The 23,399-nt window shown below is 40.9% G+C and overlaps 1 protein-coding gene and 1 pseudogene across 3 annotated transcripts in view; one reads left to right on the top strand and one right to left on the bottom strand.

Annotated features, from left to right (window-relative positions):
* MLH1 (MUTL-homolog 1) overlaps positions 1 to 23,399 on the top strand; it is a 171,877-nt gene that overhangs the window by 121,837 nt on the left and 26,641 nt on the right. For 2 of the 3 annotated variants that reach the window (XM_087678631.1, XM_087678633.1), the window contains 3 exons: positions 4,478 to 4,572; positions 4,722 to 4,830; positions 5,078 to 5,243. In XM_087678631.1, coding sequence (XP_087534757.1) covers positions 4,478 to 4,572; positions 4,722 to 4,830; positions 5,078 to 5,243 — 370 coding nt within the window. Of the gene's footprint in view, positions 1 to 4,477; positions 4,573 to 4,721; positions 4,831 to 5,077; positions 5,244 to 15,156; positions 15,219 to 23,399 lie in introns of all 3 variants that reach the window. The other variant, XM_087678632.1, reaches the window with a different exon arrangement.
* LOC148036625 (uncharacterized) lies at positions 8,630 to 9,879 on the bottom strand (annotated as a pseudogene).

The following is a 23,399-nucleotide window of genomic DNA, read 5'->3' as shown; positions in this document are numbered from 1 at the left end:
CGTCCGGTACCTAGGGTTCCAGGTGGGACTTGACATCATGCCCGCCCAGCAGTTTCTTCTTGTCCTTGATTCTATTCGGAGGAAGCTGACCTATTGGAGCACGGCTCGCCTCTCACTAGCCGGCCGAGCCCTGGTGGTTAACCAGATCCTCCTAGCGACGGCTTGGTATATTGCCTCGTGTTGGTGCTTTTCCTCTTCTTTCGTAGTGCAGCTTTGTTGCCTAGTGCGGAATTTCCTTTGGTCAGGGTCAAATGGCTCCAGGGATTCCAAGGCCAAGGTTGTGTGGGCGACCATTATACAGCATCGGTCAGAGGGAGGGTTTGGGATCATAGACCCAGAGTATCAGAGTATGGCCTTCTTGGGCAAGCTAGTTGTCTGCGGCCTCACGGGTAGATCTGGAAGGTTTTATTGCGGGAGCGTCTTCAGGATTGTAGATGGAGGCTTGGTGGTGAGTGGAGGCCGTCCTTGAGATGGATCTTTAGGTCAGCCCAGATTACCCCCCAGAATGCCAGGAGGAGATAGACCGTCAGCCAGTGATCTGGAACTCCCAAGTCAAAGATCGGGATGGGGCACAGATTGGCAATCGTCCCCACATCCAATGGGCTGGTTGGGAGGCCGGGCCGGTTCGTACCATGAGGACATGGCAGGAGGTGTACAGGATAGTGGGACATGACACAACAATATCTCTGGAGTTGCTTGCTCCCCTGATACGAGAGCGGATAGAGCCCGGGGAGGTTTGGACTGCTAGGTTCACTAGCAAGCATCCCCTACAGGTGGCAGGTAGAGTGGATGGCGCCCCGCAAGGGACCTTCAGCGTTGAGGAAGAGGGGCGTCTGGCCCTTGACAGAGGACAGTAGGATGGGGGGATAGCTGCCCTGTCATGGAGGAGGATTCGGGTGGTGGGCCTTCAGGGGAAGACATGGCAACTGGATCTCTATGTTTTCTAGAAGGAGCTCAGGGAGTGGTGCCTTTGGATTTGGGAGGGCAGACCACTTGATGAGCTGGAGTGGGATCCAGGAGAGTGGCTATGGCCGGCCACTGCAGTCACCAAGAAGCCACCACGGTTGCTAGAGTACACTGCCAGGATTGACAGACACGTACTGATGCAGGAGGATATGGATTGGGCATCGTCACGTAGCAGGCACTGGGCGAAGCACATCATCATGGAGCCATTCCGACGGACCTTTTAGCGCTGCCTATGGGATAGCAGGAGGCCGAGGAGGGTATCGTATTTCTTATGGCTGGTGGCACACGGAGGCTTGGTGGTGGGAAGTTGGCTTGCCTAGATGCAGGAGGGAGGTTGTAAGCGCTACACACATCAGCCCCCTGGAAACCCCAAAGCACTACCTTTGGCCTTGCGAGGTGGCATAGCTCGTGTGGAGAGAAGCATGCCGCATCCTTCGCCGTATAGCACCCAGTCTTGGATGTATCTCATGGGGAGCTTTCTGCTGGCAAGCAGTCAGCCAGGGTCGTCACCTTCTGTATGAGGCCGGGATGCAAGACATGATATTCATCATCGAGGCAGGGTTGTGCGCAGTGGTCGGTTTGGAAGCTCTACCAATCCGCCAGGTACTCAAGCCCACACTAGACCGCTTTGAGGTATGGGAGATCATGGGGAGTTTTATTGGATGGCATATTTGGAAGGCGTCGTGTCAGGAGGCTTTCGGCAGAGAGAGACTTTCAGTACATGCGACCTTGGCAGAGCTATGGACCTGCATCATCCACTCCCTCCGCGGCCGTTGGCAGACAGCAGGTGCAGGGCGAGTCCAGGGCTCGCCAAGAGCTCCGTGGCCACTTCATGCGTACTTGGGGCGGCTAGGACCTATTTTTCGTGATGCAGACAGGCAGCCCCCGATGGCGATACACCCCCCCTCCATGGCTTCTTGCCCCCATCCCCCCCTGACCGCCTTGAGAGGCTTGTATACATGATGTATTTGTGACTTTGCATCAGCTCCAGTTAGTCTGTTGAGCATGAGCACTCCATTGTAATTGGTTTTTTTTTTAATAGTAATATAATCAGCCACATTTTATTTGCAAAAAAAAAAAAAAAAAAAAAAAAAAAAAAAAAAACTGCAAGGGGTGCTAGTTTTTAGGGCCAATTGGGTGTCTAGTGTCCAACATTAAGTGGTGAAGTGTGTATTTCCAGATTTGTGTATTTTATGCTTGCTGTAATTAGTGCTTGAACAAGTAATTTACCACTCTATCCGAGAAGGAAGGTTACTTTTAATTTCCTCCAGGACGAGGGGCTAGTTCACCCATTTTACCTTAAGACCTTGGTTTGTCTTGGAAAATTCTTCAACACTAGTACGCCCATCATGATGTGCCTCAAGAGTATTCCCTTGTCAATGTCATGGGAGTCTTTGAAACCAGCCGACCTTGATAGAAAGGGCAGTGATTTCCCTGATTCACAAGTTACTTGCAGTAAGCAATAATTAAATAAATGAACCAAATGAGCACTTCACCAATTTCTAGAGACAACTGACACTGATTGCTCCCCACATTGGTGCCCTTTGTGGTTTCGCTTCAATATTTGTTCCAAAATTTGTTGTACAACCAAGAGATGGGCTAAATTCCCAAGGAATTGGTGGGCCATGCTGCGAACTCAAGGGATATGGCCAGATTCCCTAATCCTTAGTGAATCAAGCTCAATCTCTTACAAAATTTGGAACCACGTCCTACCCCGAATTGTTAGCAGCCATAATCCTCAATTTGCCCCTTTATCTCAAGCACTTGAGAAGCCAAATTGAGTCTTCAGCTTTGGCATGCAAGTCAACTTTGCTGAACATAAATGAATGTCTTTAGATCTGCTGTAATTTCACTGTTTTACAGCAGTGCTTCATGCCTGACTGAATTCTTTGGTGCATGCGTCCCAGGACAGATTGGTAAACCCTCATTCCTGCTGAAAGTAGACCTACAACAGCAATTTCAGGGCGGAGAATCTTCAGACTTTCAGGAGAAAGATAGATGAGCAGCAGATGAGAGGATATCATCAGTTTTGAGCAAGAAGAGAGCACGGACAGCAGTAGCCAGCTGCCTAGAAGCCTCCAGATCAGGTCACCTTCAGCAAACAATGCTCAGCATGAGGTCACCCACTGTTGGAGGGTCCTTGAATCAGGTCAGCATCAAATTTGAGTTTCTCAGCTGTGAGAACCTCCAGGACCAGGAGTTGCCCAGCCTAGATTCTGCTCTTTGCTGTCCAACTAGCCCAAACTGCCCCCAGTAGGGTGCCCCAGCCTTGCAATGGCATGTTCTCACCCTAATGCCAAGTGTCAAATCTGCCAATACATAACTTAGCCTCAGGTTAACTTTCAGTAACCTTATTCAAATCATCAAATGTTATAATTTTTTAACCTCTATTACACAAAAGGCATTTTCAAGGGCATATTTAACGTCTTTGGCCAAGATCTGATACCCTTCATTGGCGGCTGTCCACCACAACTGAGGCCAATGCCCGCCACTGCCCAAGCTTGGGTGTGCTTGTCACCGTGACTCACATTGCAACTTATTCACACATGTACCACATGTGCACAATTCAATTGTCACAATTAAATAAGTTAAAAGTTTATGAGCCTGTGATAGTATCCAAAAGAAAACACCTTGAAATTTAAGAAACTGTTCAATCCTTCACTCAATGTACTTTCACTTTGCTTTGCAATTCTTCAACATATGTTCACACGTTTGTACATCAACATTTTTCCAATTTATTGACCCTGAAATTTCTCTCTTGGTGAGTGACATGCCAGTGTCCAACAGAAGACAACTCAAGAGGTTCCAAAAGTGGTGGCTATAACCAAGTTATCTTGACTAGTGTCCAGTTGTAACTGGCCCTTGTGGCTCTAGCCTTGAGTATATAATGAGATTTCTGGTCAACTCTGGTTTTTGCAAGGGGTTTGGGTGGGGGAAGTTTTAGTTATAGTTTCCTCCATTTACCTTTTGAGCATATCAGTACTCACAAATAAGTGACACATACTTTTAAGGTTCTAGAAAACTTGTTTCAGTGACTTCTATTCCCCAAGATGATTCATGCATGGACTTATGAAGGCTACATGTGTTCAACGAGTCCAATTCTGAATACTGGCTGTATGGTGCAACTTTGTACCTCTTGAAGACTTGAATACACCATACAGGTGCAACCTTTGATGGTTTGTGCAGGCACACTTTTTCTTCCTGGCTGTCAGTTGGATTGCTGACAGCCAAGCTCTTGAAGACTTGAATACAACATACAGGTGCAACCTTTGGTGGTTTGCGCAGGCACACCTTTTCTTCTTGGCTGTCAGTTGGATTGCTGACCCAAGCACGTGTGAATAATCTTTAGAAGTGGGCTCAATTCTCAATATTTTAGGTGTTGCTTTGATTGAATTTGCATTCAGCAGGCAGTTGATTCCAAGTGAGTTATCATTTTTTGCAAAAGAAAGAGAGAGATTTTGCACAAGAGTAAAGACGTGTGTTTTCACTATGCTATGCATGCATATGTTAGGCGGTTTGTGAGACAGAGGCGGAATCCTAAAGAAAGTGCCGATTTGACAAGTGTGCAGGCGCTTTTGGCTGCAATTGATCAGGAGACACATGCAGGTGTTGTTCAGTTTAAACACAGTAATAAACAATATAAATGAGTCTAAATTAGACTTGATTTTTGCAGTTATACAGAACTGAAAATTATCATTGGGTGGTGAGTATACAATCTGATCTATTCCACATCTGAGCGGTATTTTCTCTGGCAGGTTTACTTGATATCATGAAGGACTGCTCATATGTAGGCATGGCAGATCATGTCTTGGCATTGACTCAATATAAGACTCGCTTGTATCTACTGGATGTTGTTAAACTGAGGTAAGGCATACTTTGGCAAAAAGAGTGTTGCTTAGAAAAGTGTGCTTACACAAGGCTTCAGTTGTGAATTTCTGAGAACTTTAATTTCTGTTGTGAGTTGATTATTGCACACCTTGAGAAACATTGGATAGTGAAAAATGCAGTGAAGATTTTACAGTTCTGTTTTGTTGCCTTTGTCCTTTGCCTTATACTATGACGTTCCAAGCTTTTAAGCTCATTGTTTTTAAGTGAGCTTCTCTGTGTGCAGTAAAGAGCTTTTTTACCAGCAAACCCTTCGCAGATTTGCCCATTTCAATGCCATGCGACTAACCAACCCAGCACCAATCTATGATCTGATCTTACTGGCGTTAGATGAAGAAGAGAGTTTGGGCAGGTGGACAGAGAGTGATGGGCCAAAAGATGATATAGCAAAGGTATTCACATTATGTTCAAATTATATGTTCAAGTTGGTATAATCAAGTTGTATAAGTGGTTCCAGTGTGCCCCTTTCACAATACTCAAAATATAGGTTCTGGGACTTAAACAAGCTTAAGCCATCGAATACTTTTCCTTTTGCCAAAATGAAATGTGGCTGGAAGTACAATGGCTCAACAGCATTACTGGAGTATAAGAAGCTACATCACATAGATACAAGGCCTTTTGGGGTGGTCTTTGTGTGATATAGAAAGAAGTCAAGGCGTTTTAACTTTGCACTGCGATGTAGCAATGAACGTCTATAGGATGCCTACTAGTACTCACCCTTCAAATCATTACAAAGGAATGTAAACAAAAAGACTAAAGCCAACCTTACAACCACACAACATATGTTGTCTCCCAACACATGTAGATTGAGCATATCAAAAGGGATGTGGAGCAAAACTAGAAGAACTTTTGTTGCTTAGTGAGATAGCTTTAAAAATTACAAGGAAGAAGAAACCAAGAGGCTCAGTATATCTCAACCAAAATTGCCTCAATCACACATTTTGGTAACATTGTCGGCATAATTATCATTACAGTCAAACAGCTCAAGAAAGAGTTCAAGAAATGCTCCCAGATTTTTGTGCTGCAATTAAACAAGGAAAATGCAGATCAGTCCCGAAAAATACATGATAATTCAGCCCTTATGGCTCTACTTGCGGAGTATGGTGACTTGTTTCAGTTACCTACAGCATTACCTCCCAAGAGAGTGGTTGATCATCCCATTGATTTGGAGCCCCACTCCAAGCCGGTCAATAAACCCCCTTACAGGTTGTCCAAATGTGAAAGAGAAGCCAGTGAGAGCCTTCCTATAATGCTAAAGCTGTGTTGATCTCGCTGGCCCAATCTGATCCTGAATAGCCTTGTAAAGAGTAGTGCTGCACTGGTATCAAATACTAAGAGATGTAGAACCTTTGAGAGAGCCAAGCACTTGCACATTGGATTGCCAATGAGTCAGTTGAGGAGACAGAGAAAACTGATTTAGAATGCTGATTGAGAAGGAAATGTTTAGGTATAGAAGAGACCCAACCAAGTAAAGGTATTGGGTGACATTGTTGAGCTAATAAGTGTCACTAAATGTAAGCTTGGTTTGAAATCCATGGGAGTTTATACAAAGGTACACTATTCAGATACCATAATAAAAATGAATCTCCATACAGTACTTGGATTGGGAAAGCTAGATCCCATCCTGATCATATGTAATCTCCATGCCATAAGCTTGACTTAAGTTGGTTATCACAAAGCTGGTGCGCAGCTGATGAATCACATTGGCCACCTGGCACAGCATGTGAACTCACAAATTATGGTAATCAAAGCAGACACGTAAAGAATAATTTGCAAAGGGTCAATTGAATATAAGCAAAGGTTTACATCCAATTCATTGTGGATGAATGCTTGTGAATTGAGGTGCCAACCCTTTGGTCACTATGCTTGAGGGGTCTACTTCAAGCCATAGAGGGAAGTCCTTTACAAGTGGTAGGTATGCTACTTAAGTCTTGGAATAATGAAAGAGAGAAGAAAGATTCTATTAGTAGATCCCTTTGGAACAATGTGACCCAAGGTAAAGCACAAAATACAAAACAGCCTTGTAAAGGAAATTCAAAATAAAAGGTATACAACAAAGGGGGAAGTCCACTACAAAGCCTGTGGAGTAACCAATTGAGAGGTCTGTAGTGCTAGACCATATCTAGCTAACAATGAAAGAAGATAAGAGAATCTAAGTTCTTGAGCAAAAGATCTTGCCTCCTCCTCATAGTATTCAAATTGCCTTGTATCCTCTCCCATCTCTTGTGGAGAGTATGGCCAATCCTTGTCCAAATCCTAGGGAGAGTCTATGTAGTGAATATATGTAATAGTTCAATAGCGTGGTTGCGTCTAGTGGTCGATATGTACCAAGCAATAATGTTAGCTATAAGCTCCCTTTCGTAACAGTCCCTTTGAGTCCATAGAGTTAGAGAAAAATTTGGCATGGGAATCTTGTTGACAAGCTCCCCAAAGACAAGTAAGAATGGCATCCTTGTACATCTTCATATCCACAAGAGGCCTCTATTTGTGACCCAAGCAACTGTCCACCATTGCCACAATCATAGAATTTGCAATGCCATTAAGCACCATCCTAAGGGCTTTGCTTTATGTCTCGTGAGTCCTAGGGTAATCCAAAATACACGTCTTTCTGTATCTTGTGGCTTCCTATATCCATCATAAGGAACAATGTTTTACTTGGCACAAATTTTGGTCCTTGATTTGAGACAATGTCATCTAGTTATCCATAATAATGGTAGATATATTTAAGGAAAAGCCGAGCCATATCTTTACAAGTGATTGTCTCATGGGTGGGGATAAAGTGTGCCATCTTGATAAATCTATCAACCACTGCAAGAATGGAATCGAAACCCTTGGAGAAAGGTAGATCAGCGATGAAGTCCATTGACATAAATGACCAAGGGTGACTAGGAATAGGCAAGGGGTGGAACAACACATTAAGTTTTTCTTTTGTAGATACAAGATAGGAGCGTTAAGACAATGCATTTGGTTTCTCTTGTTGATTGCGAGGTTGATATATTAGGACAATATCAAATCTAGAAAGGAGGATTCTTGCTTGCTATCGATTTAAGACTCGAGAACTCATGAAGTACTTTAGATTTTCATGATTTGTAAAGATTGTGATTTTGTGGGGTGCTTGCTTTAAAAGGTGCCTCCATGTTTCAAAAGGGCTGATAGTAGCCAAAAGTTCCTTATTATAATTTATTTCAATTGTTGTTGACTATTTTCTAGAATGAAAAGCCATTGGATGTAGTCCGCCATCATCACCAGTTTGGAAAAGGATAGCACTAAGAGCAAAATCTTATGCACTAGTTTCCAAGAAGGACTTGGATAGATCTACATTTATCAATATGGAGGTTGTATTGAAGGCTTGCTTTGTGTTTGAAAAGACTTCTTTGTAATGGAGTTTCAGATAAATTTATCATATTTTGTTAATTATATGAGTAACAATATAATCTTGGAATAATCCTTACTAAAGACATAGTTGTCAGGTACAAAAGGTACGATACGGTATGGTACGATAACATATGGTAGTAATTGGTACCTTACGATTTTATAAGGTACAGTACGATATTAGAACGAAAAAAATGAAGATGATTTTTTAAATAACAAAAATAATAAATTATTAAATAATAGATCATAGAATAGATGTTTAAAGTGGAAATAGCCATTTCATTACAGAATAATATGAATACATGAGGGTGACCATCGCAGTCGCATGGGCTACGTAAAACATGCGATACAACTACAATCTAGTATATTTGATACAAAAAAAAAGAGAGATCTATGTCATATGAATCTATAATGAGGCATCACTATCATCATCATCATCATCAGAACTATCCGAGTGCTTATCAAGAGAGTCTGAAGATGACTTCTCGGCATCTGATGATGAGACACACTCATACTCATTCTCACTGATGAGGTTACCATCATCATCAAATGATGGCTCCCTAGATGGTGACTGTGTAGGCAAGGGGGGGATGTCATCATGAGGCACAGGATGTGAGCTACTAGAGCCCCGCCTTACATATGTCTGCAAGCCACTCGAACCACCCCTCCTTGATGATGAAGGGCGTCGAATGACCATGCCCCTGCTACCACCTACTCGAACTCCTCGCCCACGAGCACGCTGACTATGAGTGTTACGAGTATCTGCTGCAATAAGCTCTCTGTAGAGCTCTGCAAAAATCATCTCCTCCTCCTTATCCATCTCCTTATGTGTACTCGGAAGAGTGTCGCCCGTTGCCTTAAATGTATCAACATTCACCTACACAATGCAGTGATGTACGTAAGATTGATCATTGTAAATGCTAAAGTCTAAATCGTAAACTATAAAGTTTAAACTTCAAAGTTCAAAGTTTAAAAGTTAAAACAACAAATTTTAAATGTTATGGTTAAGTGTTTAAACTTTACCTGCTTCGGACTACCCATGCTCATCATAGCCCTTATCATACGCAAGTTAGTGCAGCAATAGACTAGCCACTCTAACTGTCGTGTGCTAAGCCGATTACGAATCTTTGTGTGAATGAGAGAATAGGTACTCCAGTTTCTCTCACGTGCGCCCGAAGAGCAATCTTGGGCAAGGATCCTCATGGCTAAGGGCTGAAGGGTCTCCAGTGCATATCCAAAGTTTTGCCACCAAAATAAAGGCTTCACAAGTGACTCTCTCCTCCAACAAGTGGGAGAAGCAAGAGCCACATGCCCTCTTTGATTTGCATAGCATCCTAGCTCCTTTAGCACTGCATTGTGGTCATCCACAAGGACCACACAAGTCAAATAAGCAAGCTAGTCAAAACGGAACTCTCTATTATCCATGACCGCCGGTGACTTGTAGGCCGGATGTACCAATGCGGTAAAACCATGGATGGGCTTATGCATCCACGCCCATCTCCTCTCTACTATCTCTAAAACATGTGCACACTGTGTCTCTGTGATCATTGTACAAGCACGTGTCTCCGCCAATGTCGCTCTAAAGAAGTGAACAAGAAGGCCCACGGTGGACTCCTCGCAATTACGCATACGTAACACCCTATGAAAGGGAGTCATGACAATAACAACGGCATGGACTTTTTGCCAAAATTGCTCATTAAGGCATAAGCGCTATATGGCTTTGACCTCCTCTGTCTCATGCTCATCCCACTCATTTCATAGAGTGGATACTATGGTCTGGCGCAAGGCGGCGGACCGCACCTCATAAAGGCACTTGAGCAATAACCACATGTAAGCAAAGGGAGTTAAAGAAGGTTTCTTCAACTCCAGTGTGCTATGCTCAGGATACATCTCAAGCACCTTACCTTTACTGTGAAGAATGTGACAATTGATGTAGCTTTGCGAACCATCCTCTTCACCCACTTGAGCTTCCCAACGTCTTCCATGAGCAAGTCCAAACAATGACTTGCACATGGAGTCCACACAATCGTAGGGAACTCCGCCTCAAGCAAACAGCCCATGCACTGACAATTCGATGCATTGTCGGTAACAACTTGCACCGCATTTGAGGTTCCCATCTGCAACCATAATTTACAAATTACAAGTTATGTATAAATCAAATTTCAATTATGAATTATGATATTATCATAATGAAAGAAAGTGAAACAAATTTAAAATGCAAATTGCAATGTATATCTCAATGATGGCTTGTCGAATGTGGCGGTAGATGAATGCGCCTATCGTTTTTCTCCCCCTCTTGCCGATATCTACGGCCCGCAAAAAGTAAGTGCTGAGTGGACATGAGACGAGTATGTTGATGATGCCATGTTTCTTACGATCACTCCATCCCTCGGTGAGAATGGAGCAAGCGTATTTTATCCATGTGGCCCGAATAGAATCAAGGGCTCTATCAATCCTCTCATTCTCTTCATCAATCTTTCTCGTCCTTATGTTGTTGTATGTGACACTGGTCAATTCTTCACATGGACTCACATTGGCAATGGCTTTTACCATCTTCTTCCATTGCTCTTGCTTTAGGACATCGAATGCAAGATTGCACTCAATCTTTTGTGTCTGCAATTTCAATGTCCGCAAGTCGTTGCCTTTCTCTAAGAAAGGCAACCGATCCATGCACATGAACGGGAGCTTGAGAGAGGGACGATTGTCTCTCCGGCACCGCATGAGCCTCCACTCTGTCTTTTACCGGAGCTGAATGCGGATGTGGAGCCTCCACTACCAATGGTAGAGGCCTCTCCCGCATCGGTTGACGATACGTCCACATGGGATGCTTCCTCGTTAGTAGGCATAGGATCCTCTTGTGGATCCCCCTCTCATCTTGGCGAGAATCTTCTCCGCAATGTTTTGAGGGATTACCTTGCATGGATCAACTTGCCCCTCCATGCATGGAGCAACTTGCCCCTCCATCTTGGAAAGATGTTGGAGAAGCCGAGTTGCACCACTTGTATAGTGCTTCCCGCAATACTTGCATGTCCAATGGTGGGAGTTGGACTTCTTTGTGTCTCTCTCCACATGGATCGCATGCAAATTGAAGGCCTCGTGCTTCTCACAAGTCATGGTGCCGATGACGGATAAAGAGGCCCGAGAGAGAGAGAGAGAGAGAGAGAGAGAGAGAGAGAGAGAGAGAGAGACTTGAGTCTCGAATCTTGAAAGTTGAGAGGGAGACTTGAGAGGCCCGAGGGTTGGGGTAAAGTTGAAAGAGCAAGAGTGAGAGAGAGGGGATGGAGATGAGAATGACAAATGCTTTGATAGGGTGTGGGATAGAGGGGACGGGAGATGAGATTTGAGAATGGCAAATGTTTCGATAGGGTGCGGGAAAGAGGGAATGGGAGGTGAGATTCGAGAATGACAAATCACAAGTCCATTCAAGAATCAAGTGACAAGATCCAAGAGAGGAAGATGAGAATGGTAAGTCACAAGTGCTTGCTGAATTGGTGTGAAAGCATGGAGGAGAGGAGCACCTTTTATAGATGAGAGAAGGGTTAAAGTTCAAACAGTCAAAGTGGGTTCAATGGTCAAAGAGAGGGTCGCCAGCTGTAAGGAATCCAAAGGGGTTGGGGAGGGGAGTGCATGGCTGGAAAAGGGGGTGGGATGAGATATCCAAGACTTCCCACCCCCCAAAAAGTGCCACGCAAGCAGGCGGAGTAAAAGCGGAGGAGCAAAAAACGCGGGACACAGGATCTAGGTGGTGCAAGCAACGCGGCCTAAGTAGGCTCAAAAAGTTATACGAATTCGTACGGATACGTACCGTATAGTGCTGTACGGTTCATACCGTACGAACCTGTTCGTACGATGTACGAAGTCAACTATGAGTGAAGATTTGGTAGAAGTTTGTAAATCCCAAGATGCATTATATAACTCTAATTGATGCTAGTGTTTTGCAGTAAAGAATAGTCTCTAATTTCTTTTCGTCCATTGAGATTTCATTTTGAGAGAGAATATATATAGGGAGTTCCATGTTTTGTTGATGAAAGCAAGACTTTTTCAATTCAATATACAAGTTCTTTTCATGTGGCTTATCAAGAATTAATCACATGTGATGTTTGGGCTCTTTTTGATTCTTGAAAAATATTAGAATGTCATGTAAATATAGTATCATAAACTCATACATTGTATGAAAAGCTATCTTTCATTCATCACTTCTTTTATTCTAACAAGATTATTAACCCTATGAAGATTTTTGTGAGTATCTTTGCTTTTTCAAGTTGCTCCAAGGATTCTAGGATCAAGGAAAGTGAATATCAAATTTTAATGGTTATCTTGTTGAGTCCTCTATAGTCGACGTACATACGAAGAGACCCATCCTTCTTCTTGACAAATAATATTGGAGTTCTTGCAAGTAAACTTCAAGTGTCAATTAAAACCATTACCTAGATTCTCATCAATATATTTTCCATAGTTTTAAGAATCATCTTGAGATAGCTTATAGATTGGGTCGAAGAGGCTTAAGCTTTCTCTTGTAAGTCAATCGTATGATCATAAGGTCAGTGTTTAGGAAGTATATCTATTTTATTTTTTGAAAATACATTTTGATAATCATGATATTAAAGTGAAGGAGCTTATATTTCTTTGTCATCAGTTGGCAAATGATATATTAGAAAACTAGGATTTTTTTTGTCTATTCTCATGAATAACTTTGCTTCAATGAGTTAGTCTTCTATTCTCTCTTTTAGTAAATTGTGTTGGCCTTAGTTAATGTTTTGAGTTTTTCAATTGATATTGAGTTTGTGTAGTTTGAGCCAAGATAGACCAATGATGATTGGATTGCTTAGGATATCTATGATATTGAATACTATATTTGCTACAAAGTCTCTCCTTGTTACTTTTGTAAGATGAGTTTTGTACTTGATATCACTTGAAGCAAGTGGACGACCGTCTATGACTTTTGTAGGAACTAGGTTAGATTTCTCTATGATTGTGATACCATGCTACCTAGCAAACTTCTCATCCATGAAATATATAAAGGCTTTAGAGTCCAAAAGTTTTTTAATATCTAGTTGTTGATGTGGTGTGTAAATTCTTACCGATAATATAAAACTTAAAGAAGTCTCAATAGACAAAGGAGGGGTCTTCTAAGTGTGTTTGATTTTTATCTAGTGGCATGGTCTCTAATGTGGCTGGGTATCAAGGTATCCTAGAAATGAGGGCACAATAGAGCTTCGTTCTTGCAGTCTCTTGTTAGTTGGACAACATCGAGCAATATGTCGAAGTTCTCTACACTACAAACATAATCTTTGAGAGTATCACTATTATATTTCTTAAGTTGATAATGGCAATTAATTTGCATAGACTCAATATTGATTTCTTGTCTTCCTTGGAAGGTCACTATTATCGTGGCCTTTAGACTCAATGAAGCCTCATGACAAGCTTAATGTCTCTTAAATAATTGAGTATTATATTCTATTGCTTGAGAAATAAAGTCCCTTATTGTGTGAACCTTTTGTATTGTCAATAAAAGATTTCTCACACAATCTTTTAGTTCGGATGAAATTGGCTAATAAAATAATCCTCATGCTAAGTTGAATCACAAGTGAGTTGTCGAAATTCAGATGCATAAATTGATGCTTGTCTAAATCCTTGATGTATACTTTTTATTTTGATCTTGGTAACTCTAGCTATATCAATGTCTTTGAAGGTAGTTGAGAGTTTTCAAATAAAAGCTTTGAAATCATAAAGTAGATGAGATTCCTTCTCAAGTAAGGATACCAACCACGAGAGTGCTGTATCTAAGAGGAGTGTACTGATAAGTCCTACTTGAGAAGCATCATCAAGATAGTGCTTACATTGCATGTGGATGACCAACTGCACCTAGTATACAAAACCTCTAAACTTTGATCTTATTGCATTGAACTTTTCAAGTAGGCTAACCTTTGGCTCCTTCCTGTAACTAGGAGGGCAGTTGCAAGATGTTAAAAAGCCTTCTTGATGTAGACTTGTTGCTCGGTGAGGTGATTTTGAGGGACTTGGAGGCTAATCCCAAAGCTTGGGATTTCCCTAAACTCAATCCTTATTAAAGTGTAGCCCTTTCTCTCATCTCAACATCTTCTTTAATATTCATCTTCTTAACTCTTTCTTTGTTTAGTTGAAGCCTTATCCACCATTGTTTAGTTGAAGCCTTATCCACCTTTCATTCAAGCTACACTTGAATCTACTCTTTCTCTTTGTCTTTCTTTTTCTCCCTTGAGGATGAGAAAGACTCAAGAGGAGGTTGTCACCCTCAACATGGGAGTAAATGCTTTTGAATCTCCTAATCCATCCGCCTAAGTTGCCTCGAGCTTCGCTTACTATTGGGAGCAAAATGTCCAAGAGGCAAACTTCACCACAAGAAGCTATGGGAAATATTTCTAGTCCTTTGTCTTTTCTCAAAGAGAGGCAATGAAATGCAGAGATAGATATTGCGCTCATTATTATTAAGTACAATCTTCCATTTCATTTGCTTTGAGTAGGTTAAAAAAAAAAAAGATAGCGAAAGCCATTGTGGTCGTTTGTTCATGTGAGGGGTGGTATGATGTCACCTATAATGACATGTATACTAAAAGCTTGATGAGAGAGAGAGAGAGAGAGAGAGAGAGAGAGAGAGAGAGAGCACACCAAATGGGCAAGTATGGTTGTACCATACTTTCTGGTGGATGGACCCATAGAAATAACAATGCATCATCAATAGTCTTGTTTCGTTATCTGTTGGCATATTTTTCTCATGAGCTGTGGATGCAGAGCAAAGAGGAAGAAAACAAGAAGACTTTCATATACAACTATTTATAGCAAGCTATTGTTAAGTCTTAAAATTCAAAATTCATCTTTTAACTCATTTTATGCTTCATTTTTTATAGTTATTAATACTTATTATTCCTCTATCTTCTCTTACGTTCGATCTAGCAAAGAGGAAGAAAAACAAGGGGGCTTTCATATACAAATATATATGGCATGCTATTATTAAGGTAAATCTTGAAATCAAAATTTATCTTTTAATTCATTTTATACTTAATTTTTTTATAGTTTTTTATACTTATCATTCTTATATCTCCTCTTAAGTTTAATCTATAATCTCCTCAATTATGATTCATGTACTTCAATGTCTCTTTTAGATTCTACCTTAATCATAAATCTTTACCTCTTCTACTTTATCTATTTGATCTATCTCACCTATCTCCTTTTCTACGTGTGCCATGTAGGTTGGTATGGCCAACATGATGCAAGTAGTCATTGATAATGTATCTAATTTGAATGATGGAGTACTTGCTAGAGGCCGAATTTCCATCCATTGTTTGGACTCCATGTGTCTACCATTGTATGGATCTTCTTATGAAAGATATTGAGATACTTGATTGAGTGAAGAAGATTATTATAGATGTTTGCCTTATTGTGAATTTCATTAGAAAGAAGGTGAAAGTTTGGACTATCTTTTGTGTCTATAATGATGTAAAGTTAAAAAAGCTGTCCAGGACTTGTTTTGTTGTCATTAGGTTGTTTCTCGAGTGACTATATGATGTGTAAAACGTAATTTGTAAGTCATGGTCTTATTGGAGTTCAAGGCATGAATGCGAGAACTGACATCAGCTATGGAGGAGAGAGAAGTGAGAGTGAGAGTAGACAGTGTGAGCTCAACCATAGAGTGGATTTGTTGAATTGAAAAAGATGAAGTGAGTACAACTAATGTTCAGGTCAAGGGTTGAGATAACCAGCATCCATTAGCTAAGTAGAGTTAGGTTTATTTACTCCAGAGCTTAGTATCACTATTTTAATGTCATAAGACCCTAGGTGTATACACCCTATATTGATACTTCAATAAGTATCCACACCACACAAATTACATTGGGCATTGCTCAGAATTGGCAAATTCTAACACCCCCCTACAATGCCAATGTGATGGAGTATAAGGATGATCAATCACCAAAGGGTAATAAGTTGAAGGACTTTTGCAAAGTCTCAAACTTCTCACAAGGTAATGCTTTGATGAAAATGTTTGTAACATTTTTCTATGGAAACATGCATCAAGTTGATCTCTCTTGCATGGCATTTGTCTTTGACATAATGATAATGCACCTCAATGTATTTTGTGCAAGCATGAAACATAGGATTCCATGCCATTGCAATAGCACTTTGACTGTCAAATTGAATGGGCGCAAGACTCTCCAATGATATAGATTAGCCAACAATCTATGTAGCCGTACGCATTCCACTATTGCTATAAAGACTACCTTGTACTTGGCCTCATAAGAGGAGGTAGCCATTGTAGGTTCTTTCTAAATTTTTACTTAGCCATGAAATGCATGAATGGTCTAGAAAGAAAAAATGTCCACTAGTAGACTGCCCAGTTTCCAAATTATGAGCCCAATCTAAATCATTGTAAGCTTATAGACGCAAGTCTCCTCGGGAAATAATAATGCATGTGATTGAGTATCTTGCAAATGTTTGAAGATCGGCTTAACAACTTACCAACGTAGGATCCATAGCCTAGGCCTTAACCTGCTCACCTGAGATTGTGTTGCAAAGATAATTAAGATAGCCAATAGCCTAGCTGTAAATTGCAATATCAGACATCTCTTCATCATCATGCGTAGACAGCTTTAGGCTTGGCTCCATAAGAGTACACATTGGTTTGCAGTCTTGCATATTGAATCTATGTAAAAGCTTGTTAACATATTATGATTGTGACATGATGATGCCATGCTGATTTTGAATGAATTGAATCCCTAATTTTATCCTATTTAGGTTCAATAAGCAGCATATCATCCACATAAAGAATGATAACCAGCAAGTCCTCCCCTTCATTCTTAATGTGGAGAGTGGGAGCAATTAGACTATTTTTAAACCCTTTGTTGGCCACATAAGCATCAATTTTAGAGTACCGTACACAATAAGCTTGTTTGAGACTACAAAGAGCCTTATGTAACTTGCAAACCATGTGCTCTTTTCCCTTCACCACAAACCTTGGAGGTTGTGAAAGATAAACATCCTCATGTATATATCCATTCAAAAATGCTGTCTTTATGTTCAACTAATATACTTTTCACCCATAATTCACAGCCAAAGCAATGACACATCTCACTGTACTCATATGGGATGTAGGAGCAAAGGTTTCCTCATAATCTTTGCTCTTCTTCTGTGAATAGCCTTTTGCTACCAAATATGTCTTATACATATCAATATTGCCATCATTATTATGTTTAAATTTAAAATCCATTTTGTGCCAATAGCCTTTCTACAAGGTGGTAAATCAATAAGATCCCATGTAGAGTTAGTGGCAATAGAGTTCAACTCTTCTTGCATGGCATATATCCGATGCACATCTTGTTGGGCTTTGTCCAAGGAAATAGGCTCATCATTATATAAGAGTGAGCTCATGAACACATGCAGTTCTTTGAGGTAAGGGAGCATCCAATCTACTCTCTTGGAGAGTTTGTAAAAGCCATCTAGTGATTGTTTTAGTTGTGTTTACAGGAGCCTTTTCATGTTGTACTGCATTTTCCATTGCATAAGGCAATCCAAGTTCAAGTGCTTGTTGTTCAGGAGCATGTGGTGTCACCTATGTGATAGGTGGTTGGCATCTCAAGCTAATCATGTGAAAATGCTGCATTTCAGCAGAGAGAACATCTCGATTGACAAATATTTTCTTTGTGAGTGGATAATACAAATGATAGCCTTTACTCTCTAAATTGTAGCCAATATAAACACATTTTATTGCTTTGTCATCGAGCTTTCCACGAAGCTCCTTAAGGACATGTGCATAGGCTATGTATCCAAACACTCGAAAGTAGTCAACCTCAGGTTTCTTTCCATGCTAAGCCTCAAATGGTGTGGTCATCTTTAGTGCTTTTGTGGGTGCATGACTTAAGATATGATTCACACATTGAAGGCCCTCAAGTCAAAACTTGTGTGGTAGCCCTTTGCTCTTAAGCATACAATGAGTCATTTCCATAATTGTTTGATTTTTCCCTCTCAACAACACCATTTTGCTAGGATGTCATCTTGACAATGACTTGATGTGTGATGCCATTTTCAAGTAAAAATGTCTCAAAGGCAAGAGATATGTATTCCCTTCCTCTATTTGTGCGAAATGTCAGTACCTTCATGCGAATTTCAGCCTCAAGCTTTGTAACAAGATGTTTAAAATCCATGAACACAATCAGATTTTTCTTTTAGCCTATGCACCCACGTATACCTTGAGTAGTCATTCATAAAAGTATCAAAATAAAGATGATCCCCAAGTGCACATGTCCTCATGGGACCACAAACATAGGAGTGTATTAGCTGCATTTTTCAAACAATACACACGACACCATCCTTCTTGAAAGCAAACATGTGCATTTTCCCAAAATACATCCTTCACATGCATGGGAAGGTGGGATCTCCATAGGAGGCAATGCATCTACCATCTGACATTGTTGAAGGGTCATCACATTGCCAAACTCATGTATCATAGCAAGCATGCTAATGCTCTGCATTTTTCATTGTAGATGAAAGTGTACTAATTGCCAGAGCAACATGAGACCGTTTGTCATACGTATCCAACAAAAAGAGACCCTTATACAGGGCGTTGGATAACTTGAGGGCACAATCCATCTATCAGTCTTTGACAATGCATTTGTTATCTCCAAAGATGACTTGAAAGCCATGCTTATTGAAAGCAGACATAGGCAAAAGATTCTTTGTGATACCAAGCAAAAATGGAGCATCGAGAAGCATGAAATCTGAACCATTTGTAGCAATAATCAAGACTCAACCAATGCTACATACATCATAAGTGGTATTGTTCACACATGTAACACACTTTCCTATAGGGACAGAATGCAAAGATGTAAATAGACACTTTCAGCCATCAAAGAATAAAAACTGCATGTTAAAAATACATAATCCCCCTCCACAAAATTGGTTGTAGCATCGTAATGAGAAGATTTCCTAGCTGATGTGTCTTGGACAACGAAACTAGAGTCTTTCTTATTTTCTTTGGCCAATTGCTTCCTACATTCATCAATATAATGACCCGACTTTTTGCACTAATGGCATTTTCTCTTTTTCTTTGACTTTTCTACGTCTTGGGTAGCCTTACTTGATGGTTGTCCCACATCAGTCTTTGGTTGGTTTTTTACATTTTTCTTTACTTTTTCCTTGGCTTTCTACTTCAAGAGCATGGTTATATCACCTGACACATTGCAACATTCTTCCAAGTTTGTTCCTCTTGTAATAAGAGGCCTTTCAATTCTACAAATGTAAGGGGTTGCTCCCTCCCCTTCTTCTCCCCCTTAAAGACAATATCAACGAGGCATGGAATCCAAGATATGACATAGGAAGTGAGTTCAATGTAATATTCACCATTTTTGTGTCTTGAATTACCTCATTAACATTGAGAAGTTGTTCCTGCAAATCTTGTATGTGTGTGAAGTGATCAGTCATATTGTCACCCTCAATTTATATTTGCATTAGCTAGCTCTTTGTGTAGATAAGATATCCTAGCTTCATTACATGTTGCAAACATAGATTCTAGCATATCCCAAGTTGCCTTTGAGGCCTTATAAGACGGAATATGTGGAATAATAGCTCTCCTTATCGACAAGGTAATCAAAGATAGGGCCTATGCATCCTTCGAGTCCCACCTCTGTTGATCATTTGTAGGAGTTGATGCAACAACATCGGCACAAGTAGCCTGTCCTCTAGCATTATGCTGAGGTGTCTAGTGTGCAAGAACTTCTGGTCACTGCAGATCATCCGTGACATGATCACATAAATCTCTCACCATAAGAAGACTACACACCATAAAGGTCCATAGAGGGTAGTTCATGCCATCTAGCTTGTCCTCCCGTGTGAGGACACCTAGGATGTTGCTTTGGTCATTATGCCCCTAATGTCCCATACTGCTTGTGATGCACAAAAATCAGCAGCCAAATACTTCATGCTGAAGTATAAAATGTACTCTGTTGAGTATCAAAAACCCCACACATGATTGGAATGCAAGCATCAAACTATCAAAGTGTCACAATTCTTGACAAATGTGCCCAAAATTGCACAAGTCAGCACTCAGCCTGCAATTTACAGCAATACAATGTTGTATTGCATAGTTTGCACTCACCTCGAGATGCTGGAATTTCCCAATTTTTACTGAAGATCCCCAAAATTCTTTGCCAAATTTGACATACACAGCAAGATAATGCTGCTGTAACACTTGTTCCTTGTCTTGGAATGTGTGCCAAGCAAAATCCTCAAATTTATTCTCAAAATTTTTAAGAAATTGAAGAGATTTAAACCTTATAGTTTGAAATTCTGTCGAAAGGCTGCCTCGAGATGTGTGCCGATAGTAACCTTCAGCCATAATGTACCTCATGATGCGTCTTGGAGCAAAAAAAAAAGCCCCAAATTTCTTACACAAGTCTTGAAGAAATTGTGCAATGTTGGCATTTTCAATATAGATTCGCATGTAGGGCTGCAAATTGGGCAAAAGCCCCAAAATGTTTGAGTGCCTCAAGATGCGTGTGTAGACTTAGGGTGGCATTCGTAGAGCTGAACAAAGGGCAGTGGAAGAGGTGGACTTGGTAGAGAGCTCATAAATGCAGGTGGGACTGCATAGGTGGCAGCTTGAGCTAGGTGGGTGGAGTTGAACGGGAATAGCGTGGTGGATTGCAAGGTAAAGTAGGTAGCTGGATAGGGCGTAGGTTGGTGGTGGTGTGGCAGATAGGTGGGTAGGGCGGTGTAATTGCGGTCAAGAAATCATGCTAATAGTGGATGAGGCAAGTTACATCAACCCTCGTGTCCATAAGGCAAAATCCCAATCCGGCCCCCTAAAACAATGCAACTTAGTTCTACCTAATGATTAGTTGGTCAATTTATCGTCATCTTCGTATTTCTATCGTTAATTTAGAAAATCACCCAACTAACCGGGACCACCCTACCATTGCATGGACCCATCGCGGGTCACGCCCACCCGCTTTTCTTTGATGACGGTATCATCTTTAGTTTTTTAATTACCTACAACACATTTATTGAAACATATACAACCAACTTCCTTAATTAGTCCATTAAATCACAAGTTCCTTCATGTAATTTACTTTAGGACACGCATTCAATTCCAACAACCCTTGAATAAAAAACAAAAGTCCTTTATTATACTGAAAGTTTATTACAATTTCCATCTTTTCGATCCTGCGGAAGATATACAGAATTCTAGGAGGGTATTTTGTCCACCAAGATTCCTCCCTTGTAACTAGTATTAGGGTTTCAGGATCTCATCCTGGGTCGCGAAGGGGCTCGTCAGATTTTAGGAGTAATGTAGAATTTATGGCCAAAGTCTCCCATGGCATCCACATTTCCTATTGCTCAAGACTATCCCTACTATGGACAGACCTTTTCGCTATGGAGCCGGCCTAAGCCTCTCGAAGCGATAATTTTAACCCCCTTGGCGTAGGGTCTTGCTGCTAGCTTGGGGGTAGCCTAGCCCGATCTTTCCTTTTATCTTTTTTGTCAATGTTTTTTATTAGAGATCTAGATTCTAGCAAATACACATAATCGTTTCAAACAATGACAATCACAGCATCGTATAGTTCACAGCTTTACATAGCCAAGGTAGATCATTAACCCAAGGTAACCTCACATTCTAAGGAGCATTCTTCTTCCCATAAATAAGTATTGAGTACAAATCTTTCAACGTTGTTAAGCAAGATACGAATTTCCTGTTTAGAGCTAACTTACCCAACATAAGCGAATTTCCTTTAGTCGATGCTTAGAAAAATATTGCACTGGAGTTCGTGTAGTGTAGGTGGCACAAGCTCATGGTGCAAGTGAACAAGGCAGTGGGAGCAACTAGCTGGTTGGTGGTGCATGCATCTATTGACTAGCAAGCAATGCGGCAAGTAGCTACAACAACGTAGCTTAGCTAGAAAACTCAGCTCCTTTTACTCTCTTAAGCTGACAAGCTTCAAGACCTCGAGCGCAGCGGAACTGGTTGACAGTGGTAGTTTAGGATCCGTGTGTGGATGGCTCTAATACCAAATGTGAGAAATGGCACCAGCTATGGAGGAGAGAGAAATGAGATTGTGAGAATAGACATTGGAGTACACAGTGTGAGCTCAACCATAAAGTGTACTTGTAGAATTGAAAAAAATAAGAGTGAAAGTACAACTAATGTTTGGGTCAACAAGGGTTAACCTAACCAGCCCCCCACCAACTAGCTAGAATTAGCTTTATTTACTCTTGAGCCTAGTGTCACTACTCTAATGTTCAAAGACACTTAAGACACTAGGTGTAGGCGCATGTTTGTAGGGCTCCCTCTCATAAGGGCTAATCATTGCCAGATTCAGTTTGCCTCCGTTCTCTAATCTATGGCTTGCTATTTCAGCATCATATTGCTACATTTTGGTGCCCTTACTAATGCAGATCAGCAACGTCAAGGGCTAACTATTGCAGCCTTGTATTTGGCACTTTCATTCCGATCAATGCAGATTTGTTGCTTTTCTCTCTCTATGTGCAATCTTTTTCTCTTCCTCTCTTTCCTTCTCTCCATATTTCCGATCTACTTTTGTTGTGCACATTCACATGGTATCATTTCCAAAGGAGAGAAATAGGAGCTGTTGTAAATAGAAGATCTTCTCAGAGCGCCGTTTATCACTCATGATTGTAGTGTTTTCAGCCCAACAACCCTTCCTACTGTTGAGCTGAAAATGCATCAACTTCACTTAAACAGCCCCAAAACATACTTAATTAAGGAAGAAATCTTGTTTATTTAAAAAGAAATGCATTCCTAGAGAGTGTCTGTATCCCATATGCACAAACCCACTTGAAGGGCCCAAACTTTCTATAAATAGATATCTTGCCCTCCATTCAGCCTTAATCTCGTTTTTGCAGATTTTGGGTATTTCAACTTACTGTCCACAGTTTAGACGCGGAGGAGATCGTGGTCCAAGTTGGCCATTGCTGTCTACAATTGTCTAGCGCTTGTTTCCAGTCTACCACACACTACTCGGAGCTGATTTCAGCACGATGACTGTTGCTGTTGGTTTTTCATGTGTTTTAGTTTCTGTCTCTTTCCTTCAGTTTGCGTTTGCTGTTTTTTTCTTTTAGCGTTTTTAGTATTTTTCTCTCCTCGCCTTTGTTTTTACTCTCTCTCTCTCTCTCTCTCTCTCTCTCTCTCC

The sequence above is a fragment of the Lygodium microphyllum genome, chromosome 5 (assembly GCF_053477565.2).
Source record: "Lygodium microphyllum isolate KBCC chromosome 5, Lygodium_microphyllum_v1.1.10, whole genome shotgun sequence".
NCBI classification, from domain to species: Eukaryota; Viridiplantae; Streptophyta; class Polypodiopsida; order Schizaeales; family Lygodiaceae; genus Lygodium; species Lygodium microphyllum.
Note: the sequence above shows the minus strand (reverse complement) of the source record. Positions and strands in the feature narration are given on the sequence as shown.